At 61.7% G+C, this 8,362-nt stretch overlaps 2 protein-coding genes across 8 annotated transcripts; both read left to right on the top strand.

Moving 5' to 3' along the window:
* Positions 1–1,266: 1,266 nt before the first annotated feature.
* TMUB1 (transmembrane and ubiquitin like domain containing 1) lies at positions 1,267–3,783 on the top strand. Of its 3 annotated transcripts, none has more exons than XM_028089280.2 (3): positions 1,267–1,374; positions 2,260–2,678; positions 2,968–3,783. In XM_028089280.2, exons 2-3 carry the CDS (start codon positions 2,290–2,292, stop codon positions 3,317–3,319), a joined length of 741 nt encoding a protein of 246 aa, XP_027945081.1. In that variant the 5' UTR covers positions 1,267–1,374; positions 2,260–2,289; the 3' UTR covers positions 3,320–3,783. The 3 variants fall into 3 exon arrangements, with proteins under 3 accessions (XP_027945081.1, XP_027945080.1, XP_027945082.1); XM_028089279.2 differs by having other exon boundaries at positions 1,286–1,374; positions 1,822–2,678; XM_028089281.2 differs by lacking the exon at positions 1,267–1,374 and adding an exon at positions 1,381–1,908.
* Positions 3,784–4,049: 266 nt separating this feature from the next.
* On the top strand, positions 4,050–8,332 carry FASTK (Fas activated serine/threonine kinase). Of its 5 annotated transcripts, XM_088018368.1 has the most exons (11): positions 4,050–4,257; positions 4,439–4,471; positions 5,004–5,426; positions 5,919–6,098; positions 6,236–6,375; positions 6,857–7,070; positions 7,155–7,314; positions 7,521–7,612; positions 7,693–7,828; positions 7,901–8,015; positions 8,119–8,308. In XM_088018368.1, exons 1-11 carry the CDS (start codon positions 4,152–4,154, stop codon positions 8,224–8,226), a joined length of 1,707 nt encoding a protein of 568 aa, XP_087874494.1. In that variant the 5' UTR covers positions 4,050–4,151; the 3' UTR covers positions 8,227–8,308. The 5 variants fall into 5 exon arrangements, with proteins under 5 accessions (XP_087874494.1, XP_027945071.1, XP_027945070.1 ...); XM_028089270.2 differs by lacking the exon at positions 4,439–4,471 and having other exon boundaries at positions 4,051–4,233; positions 7,200–7,314; positions 8,119–8,332; XM_028089269.2 differs by lacking the exon at positions 4,439–4,471 and having other exon boundaries at positions 4,051–4,233; positions 8,119–8,332.
* The last annotated feature ends 30 nt before the right edge of the window (positions 8,333–8,362 follow it).

Below are 8,362 nucleotides of genomic sequence, written 5' to 3'. Positions count from 1 at the left end.
TAAAGAGCTTCTCATATGTGTTGCCCCAGCAGGCAGCACAGATCTGTGTTAGGACCGGTGGGCTTGTCTACATATCTGTCCCCTATCATTATATGAGCCATGTGAGAGCAGGGATAAGTTCACCTTTATGATTCACCATTGTATTCCCAGCATCTTGCACAGTGCCTGACATCTGGTATACATTTAATAAATGTTTCTAGAATAAACGAATGAATGGGAGGGAAGGAACTAGAGAGAAGTTAGGTCTGTATGTTATACATCGAAACTGACTTTCCCAAGGCAGTACCTGCTCCCGCTTGGGGTACATGCTCCCACAAGTAAGTATGAACTATGGAAACACTAGGGTGCGTTACTTTTCACCAAGACTGGCCTATAAAACCCAGGACATGAGATCTCTGTGGCCCAGAGGAAGGAGGGAAAAGCTCATAGCAATTAGCTGGCCCAAGCCAGGCTGAGGCTCAAAGTCCTCTACACTGTAACACTCTAAGGACCCAGTTTCCAGGCCCAGATCTGGGTGGAGAGTGTACTCTAGAGTACCCTAGTGTAATACGAGGTGAGCAAATACCTACTGTATAACAGGTCCCTGACATAGTTTTCACACTTGTTTAATAAAATTAATTTTATTAATTTCTTCCTTACAATTTCCTTATGAATTATGTTTTAGGAACAAAGCAATTAAGATTCAACAAGATTCAATAGCGCACCCAAGGTTATACAGTTAATAAACACGTGATAAGAGATCAGCATTTGCGCCAGGTTCCAAGGTCTATGCTTCTCGCACAGTCTTACAGGGGCAAGGCGGAGGAGGGGGCCAGGGAGACAGGACAGCCCAAGCCCCGGGGGCCAGCCCTGGGGAAGAATGTCCTCGGCCAAGCTGTTGGGACAGCCCATGGGTACCGGGCTCTGAGCCAAAGAGTCAATTTAGGGGGCCCGCAGTGCCTTTTGGCGTCCACTCTGACATAAGAACAGAACGGGGTAGGGGTCACCTGAGCTCCCCAGAGCCTGCATCTGGAAACTCGGGTGCTCTGACGTGTTCTCGCTGACGTCGGTGTTTGGAGTGACAGATGCCCTGGATGCCAGCGGGGGAGGTGGCGGGTCCTGCTGTTGCCCGAACCCCAGGAGGCTGGCACAACCCTTAAGCCCGCCCGCGCGAGCACCTCAGCGCCTTGCGGTCACCAGGACTAGCCTGCGGATCCCGGCACGTGGGTCAGCAGGGCGGAGGGCGGGAAATGAGCACCGCGCAGGACTACAAGTCCCACAATACTCCGGGCGGCGGCGGCAGGGAAGGAGGGGGTGCCTTCAGGTGTCCGCGACCTCGGCGCCTCCCGCCCGGAAGTGCCCGAGGGTCCGCTATGGAGGTGGCGGAGCCGGGCGGTGAGTTCCCGCGCGGTGACCGCGCCCACCCCACCGCCCCGGGCCCCAGCTGGCTCCCGCTCGCCCCGCCCCGGGTTCGCCCGTGCCCTCCCGTGGCTCCGGGGGGCGGGAAGATGGGAGGGGTGATGGAGGAGTTGGGGGTGGGGAGGGCGAAGTCTCGGATTCCCCGGGCGGGATCTCGGGTCCGCCTGCGGACTGGGTTTGGAGAGGCTTCCAGAGGAGGCGCCGAGTCGGGCCGCCGCGGGGTGGGACTTGAGTGGACCGGAGGGGCCAAGTTGGGGCGGGGGGATGGCAGCCCTCGGAAGCTCCGAACTGCCAAAGGGCGGAGGTGGACCTATGGTGTGGGGAAGCCTTGGGAAGCAGTCCCCTGCCGCGGGTGGGGCTTGGTTAAATGATAACGGGGCTGGGGGTGGGGGGCATAGAACCCCATTTTCTTCCCCCTTGCAGAAACTTTCATGATGGAGGAGTAGATAAGCTTTGGGGTGAAATAGACGAAGGAGAAGGTAAACTTTGAGATAGTAGATGGAAGATTAGGTAAGCTTTGGGGTGAAGTTTGCTAAGGGTTGAATTTAGGGGAGAGGTTGCTTAGGAGATCAAGGCCCTTACATCGAGATAGTGTTTGAATGAATTGGGGAGATGGTTAAAGACCTAGAACTCAGGTTACAAGAAGTTAGGACTTGGGATTTGGTTATGGGAAGGGGCACTGGACGGAAGTTTGGGACAACCAGGTTTCAGAACAGTATGTGCCCTAGGGTGGAGCGTGAGTAAGGGGGCAGAGGAATCAGGACTGGGAGGGTTTGGTGGGGTGGGGTCAGGAGCCCGTTGGAGTTCAGGGGGCTGTTGGCCAGTGAGCCAGGCCCTCATGGGTTCTTTGTGCCTCTCCAGCTCAGTAAGGTGGCAGGCAAGGCAGGTGCCATGGCCTTGATTGAAGGGGTGGGTGATGAGGTGACCATCCTTTTCGCGGTGCTTGCCTGCCTTCTGGTGCTGGCTCTCGCCTGGGTCTCAACACACACCGCGGAGGGTGCCGACCCACTGCCCCAGCCATCAGGGACTCCAACACCAGCACAGCCCAGGGAAGCCATGGCGGTCACCGGCAGCATCAGAGGGGAGGCCCCAGGAGCCGAGACCCCCAGCTTGAGACACAGAGGTCAGGCTGCAGAGCCAGAGCCTGGCATGGGGCTCTCAGCAACGTCACCATCGCCAGACTCCCCCCAGGAGCCCCTAGTGCTGCGGCTGAAATTCCTCAACGATTCGGAGCAGGTGGCCAGGGCCTGGCCCCACGATACCATTGGCTCCCTGAAAAGGTAAGCTGGGATGAGGACAGGAAAGAAATTCTAAAGTTGGGGTGGGAGTGATTACAGACCCGGAAGGGCAGCCAGAGAGATCTGAGACTTCCCCCTCCTTCTACAGACGCCGGAACTGAGGTCCCCACATCACACACTGTATCATTCCCCTATAGCAGGAGGGGAACCCCTTAGAGGCCACCACGTGGGTGGTGGGTAGAGGCAAAGGTGAGCGGTGGGAGTGTTGTTGTGGGCAAGGGACCAGGATTGCCTGAGGCCTGCTCTCTTACCCAGGTCCCTCTCTCCTCAGGACCCAGTTTCCCGGCCGGGAACAGCAGGTGCGGCTCATCTACCAAGGGCAGCTGCTAGGAGACGACACCCAGACCCTGGGCAGCCTTCACCTCCCGCCCAACTGCGTCCTCCACTGCCACGTGTCCACGCGCGCCGGGCCCCCACCCCCCCCTTGCCCGCCGGGGTCCGAGCCAGGCCCCTCCGGGCTGGAAGTGGGCGGCCTGCTGCTGCCCCTGCTGCTGCTGCTGCTGCTGCTGCTCTGGTACTGCCAGATCCAGTACCGGCCCTTCTTCCCCCTGACGGCCACTCTGGGTCTGGCCGGCTTCACCCTGCTCCTCAGCCTGCTGGCCTTTGCCATGTACCGCCCGTAGTGCCTCCGCGGGCCCTCGGAGGCGTTGCCGGCCCCTCTGGACCTCGCTCCCCACGACACAGTGGGCGTTGTTGTCTGCCCAGGCCCCCCTCTCCGGCCTGCCTATTCCCGCTGGCCTGGAGCCCGGCCCTGCGCAGCAGGGCGCTCCGCGAGTCGGCCGACGCCCCTCCCTGTGACCGCCGGGGCTCTGGGCCATGTCCCCGGGCTGCTGGCCCTCAGCCCCCACTGACAGTCGGCTCCTCGGGGTCAGGCAGCTGCTGTCACTGCCTCGGCCCTGGGCAGAGCCGGGCCACACCCCTGGGCCCCTCTGAGTATCCCGCCTGAGGACGCAGCCACCTCTAGTCCCTAATAGCTCCTGGGGCTGATTTGAGGACCTAAGGACTGCGGGGCGCTGGGGAAGGGGAGCTGGGAGGGGCAGAGGGATTGTGTGGAACACGTGCAGATTAAATAACTGTGAAGTTTTCACTCCTGGTGTGTGTCTGGGTGCGTGGGCCCGTGGGGGTGTTGGGCGGGGAGCCCTTGTCCACTGAGAAGAAAGGCGAGAAGGGCGCGGAGTGCGCCCCGTCGGGCGCCCGACCTTACACGACGGGCCGCCGACTTCCGCTCTCTCTCTTCGTCCCAGCCTCGGCGCCTGGCCCTTTGGCTCCGCCCCTCCGGCACCGCCCCGGCTCGGCGCGCGCAGCTTCCCGGAAGCGGGGGGCGGGGCGCGCGACGCCGGGGCGCGCGGGGCCTGACGGGAGCCACGTCTGTGCTGGTCGGGGGCTGAGCCGCGATTGGCGTCCGCACCGCGGTCCGGGGATTGCTGGGAAGATGGCGGACTCGGTGGCCTGCCGATGAGGAGGCCGCGGGGGGAGCCCGGCTCCCGGGCCCCGAGACCGACTGAGGGAGCGACCTGCGCGGGGCCTGGGGAGCCATGTAGGGGTGGCGCCTACGGGGCGGGCTGCGGGGGGGCGGCGGGGGTTGGTGTTGGCGACCGTGACCACGGTCTCCTGGCGTTGCCGGGCCCGGGTGGGTGTGGGGGCCCCTGACACCGCCGACTCCGCGCCGTGGCAAAGCAGCGCGCTCGGGCTCCACGGGCGCCCTGCGAGGTGCGCGCTGCGTTCTCGTTTCACGGGCAGAGAGACGAAGCCACTTGTCCAAGGTCATGCAGCTGGTAAGTGGGAGCGCCCAGCATGGAACCCAGGACCGCCCGGCTGCCGAGCCCGCGTTCCACCCTCCTTGCCGCTGCCGCCTCCTGCGGGAGGGGGAGGTGGTCGGGAGGGCGTATCGACGGGGCAAGCTGGGCTCCAGGCTGGGCACGACCACCAACCCGATTCGTGACCTCGGGCTTAACCCCTTATCCTGGCGGGGCCTTGGTTTCTCCACCTGTGAAATCGAGGTAGCGCCAGCCCTGCCTACCACCTCCGAGGCGCGTACGGAGCATCAGAGGTGATACGTAGTGCATGTGGACTTGTTTTGTAAATATCACCGTGCTGAGGACACCGAAGGTGCTGTTTCAAAGGATGGAAGGAGGCAAGAGAGGGGCGGGGTGGGGAAGAAGACTAGAGCAGTCACAAGGAAGGGTGAGCACGAGTGGGTTGCTCTGACCCCAGGGCCCTCTGAATGGGGAGTGAGGTCAGGAGTAGATAGCCGGTTTTTCTCCCCTTCGGAGAAAACCTCACCCCCTTTTCTGGGCTGCCCCTCAGGGTCTCCATCACCCAGCTCCATGCTTCGAGTCCTGCTCTCTGCCCAGGCCTCCGCTGCTCGGCTGTCTGGCCTGCTGCTGCTCCCGCCAGTACAGCCCTGCTGTCTGGGGCCCAGCAAGTGGGGGGACCGGCCTCCTGGAGGAGGCCTCCACGCAGGCCCTGTGCAAGGGCTACAGCGGCTTCTGGAACAGGCGAGGAGCCCTGGGGAGCTGCTGCGTTGGCTGGGCCAGAACCCCACCAAGGTGCGCGCCCATCACTACCCTGTGGCACTTCGTCGTCTGGGCCAGCTCTTGGGGTCTCAGCCACGGCCCCCTCCCGTGGAGCAGGCCACACTACAGGACTTGAGTCAGCTCATCATCCGAAACTGCCCCTCCTTTGATATTCACACCATCCACGTGTGTCTGCACCTTGCAGTCTTACTTGGTGAGGAGGGTGTCTGGGGGGTGGGTGTTAACGGAAGAATAGAGAAAGAGCATAGAAGACCCAAGATCACTGACAGAATTCACCTCTCAGGCTTTGCCAGGAATGGTGCATCCCCTGGCACACTTGGTGCTGCTCCCCTGTTTCCACAGCAGACAGCAGGAGTCCAGCAGCATTCGCTCCAGCTTAGCTAGGGGTGCCAACCCTGATTCCCTCCAACACGGTGCTCTAGAAAGCCACTACTGTTTGTCACCGTTGGCGTGCAATGAGAGCTTATTTGCCATGTTTGTATCAGGTCTTCCCCGCAGACTGTTGTGATACCTCACGTGCACGTGGTATTTCACATTTCTCCAGTGCTTCTACTTACACTGTAGCAACCCTTCCATCCAGAACATGGAGACGTGAAAGGTTGGGAATTCACCAACTGACCCCCATGATTGGAACAGAGCAGTTCCCCGTTACCAGGCCTGCCTCCTCTGACCCTCTCCCTCTCAGGCTTCCCATCAGATGGGCCCCTGATGTGTGCCCTGGAGCAGGAGAGAAGGTTCCGCCTCCCTCCGAAGCCACCTCCCACTCTGCAACCTGGCCTGCGCAGTGGGCAAAGATTGGAAGCTGCTCTGAGCTGCCCTCGTTTCCTGAGGCGTCCGCAGCAGCACCTCATCCGCAGCCTGGCAGGTGCTGGAGGGGACTGAAGGCAGGTGGCGGGAGGGGCTGAAGGGGCTGAAGAGGAGGCAGGTGGTGGTGTCTGGGCCGAGGTGGAATCTAGTCAAGATCTGGCCTGAGGGTCCAGCATAATAGGCTGTTCTTCACAGAGGCCAGGCCAGAGGAACTGACTCCCCACGTGATGGTGCTCCTGGCCCAGCACCTGGCCCGGCACCGGTTGCGGGAGCCCCAGCTTCTGGAAGCCATTGCCCACTTCCTGGTGGTCCAGGAAGCCCAGCTCAGCAGCAAGGTGGGATTACCTCCCACCCTGCCATGCTCCTCACTTAGCCCTCCTCGGTGTCAGGCCCGGCCCCCTGTTCAGCTTGATTGGCTGCCTCCTGCAGCAGACAACCAGCCAGGCTCTCTGCTCTGTACCCCTGGGGTTTCATCTTTGCTCACCCCCACCTGGCTTGTCCACCTACCCAGCGTGTATGCCTGGTTCTCTGCAGTTCTCCGCACTCGGCACTGTCTTAGCTTCGTTGAGCCCACTCCTCTTAAGTCTTCAGGGCCAGACCCCACAGCGATGTCTCCTCCACTGGTTTGATTAATCACATGGGGCTCAAGACACTGGTTATGCTGTCGAACTTCCGGTGTGTACGTCGGGGTAGAGGGATTGTTCCGCTTTTACAGAGACATTAGAAGCTTGCAGGCCAAGCCTCCCTGAGGTTCAGCTTGTGAAGGATATTGGAGAACTGTTTCGTGCTGGGTGAAGGGCTGCTCTTCCTCCACAGGTGGTACAGAAGTTGGTCCTGCCCTTTGGGCGGCTGAACTACTTGCCCCTGGAACAGCAGTTTATGCCCTGCCTCGAGAGGATCCTGGCCCGGGAAGCAGGGGTGGCTCCCCTGGCTACTGTCAACATCTTGATGTCACTGTGCCAGCTTCGGTGCCTGCCCTTCAGAGCCCTGCACTTTGTCTTTTCCCCAAGTTTCATCAACCACATCAGTGGTGCGCGGCCGGGAGGGCTGGCTGGGGGGGAAAGTAGGGGTGGGAGCCTGCAGCCCCGTGAGCCTCAGTCCTGCTTTCCCACAGGCACCCCTCATGCCCTGATTGTGCGGCGCTACCTCTCCCTGCTAGACACGGCCGTGGAGCTGGAGCTTCCAGGATACCGGGGTCCCCGCCTTCCCCGAAGGCAGCAAGTGCCCATCTTCCCCCAGCCACTCATCACTGACCGTGCCCGCTGCAAGTACAGGTGGATGGGGCGGCTTGGGGGAGGGGAGGGGACGAGGCTGCGGGAAGGACAGAGTAGAAAAGCCAGGGGGACCCTGGACTGTCTGTGCTGACACACACTTAGCAGTCAGAGAAAAAAAAAACGGGCCTTGGGACATTAAAGGCATTTGCCAGGGTCGAGCCTCCTGAGCCTTTCCCTATCGGTGTTTGCTCCCCCTCCCGCCTCAGTCACAAGGATATAGTGGCGGAGGGGCTGCGCCAGCTGCTAGGGGAGGAGAAGTACCGACAGGACCTGACCGTGCCTCCAGGCTACTGCACAGGTGATTCCCCGCGGGCGGGTGGCCGGCCAGGATGCAGAGCCTTGGCTAGAAGCCAGTCGCCCTTTCTCTTGCCCTTCCAGACTTCCTGCTGTGTGTCAGCAGCTCTGGTGCTGTGCTTCCCGTGAGGACCCAGGACCCCTTCCTACCCTACCCTCCCAGGTTCTGTCCCCAGGGCCAGGCTGCCTCTCAGCCCACCACCCACGACCCTGCCCAGAGGTAAGGGAAGAGGGCGGGAGAGCCTCCCTGCCTCTGTGGACACCACGCCGAGCCATGGTCCGCCCCCTCCAGGGTGGTGCTGATGCTGCGGGAACGTTGGCATTTCTGCCGGGATGGTCGAGTGCTGCTGGGCTCCCGGGCCCTACGGGAGCGGCACCTGGGCCTGCTGGGCTACCAGCTCCTGCCGGTGAGAGCAGCCCCCTGCCCCGCGAGAGCCGCCATGCCATCCTGCCGCCCCTCCGCCCCGCCCACAGACCCTGGGGGTAACCTGCTGCTCCCCTCCCCTGCAGCTACCCTTCGAGGAACTGGAGTCACAGAGAGGCCTGCCCCAGCTCAAGAGCTACCTGAGGCAGAAGCTGCAGGCCTTGGGCCTCCGCTGGGGGCCGGAAGGGGGATAAGGGGGGTGCACATGGGGCTCAGGATGACCCCCCCCAGTGGGGGGGTGGACAGTTTGCACTTTGGCTCTCTATATTTTGGTTTCTCATTAAAGTCCCTTTCCTTCCCTATCGTGCATCTCATTTCTGGGACAGGGAG

This window comes from Eumetopias jubatus, unplaced genomic scaffold (genome assembly GCF_037043125.1).
Source record: "Eumetopias jubatus isolate StellerSeaLion01/CBP00866 unplaced genomic scaffold, mEumJub1_p1.0 scaffold_14, whole genome shotgun sequence".
Taxonomy (NCBI): domain Eukaryota; kingdom Metazoa; phylum Chordata; class Mammalia; order Carnivora; family Otariidae; genus Eumetopias; species Eumetopias jubatus.
The sequence above is the reverse complement of the archived record's forward strand: the minus strand, read 5'-3'. Positions and strand labels throughout refer to the sequence as shown.

Bases quoted from the DNA above. Each gene is read 5' to 3' on its own strand.
- TMUB1 (XM_028089280.2), top strand. From the start codon at position 2,290: ATGGCCTTGATTGAAGGGGTGGGTGATGAGGTGACCATCCTTTTCGCG. The intron at 2,679-2,967 runs GTAAGCTGGGAT...CTCTCTCCTCAG, and splicing joins ACCATTGGCTCCCTGAAAAG to GACCCAGTTTCCCGGCCGGG.
- FASTK (XM_088018368.1), top strand. From the start codon at position 4,152: ATGAGGAGGCCGCGGGGGGAGCCCGGCTCCCGGGCCCCGAGACCGACT. The intron at 4,258-4,438 runs GCTGCGGGGGGG...TCACGGGCAGAG, and splicing joins GGGTGGCGCCTACGGGGCGG to AGACGAAGCCACTTGTCCAA. The intron at 5,427-5,918 runs GTGAGGAGGGTG...TCTCCCTCTCAG, and splicing joins GCACCTTGCAGTCTTACTTG to GCTTCCCATCAGATGGGCCC.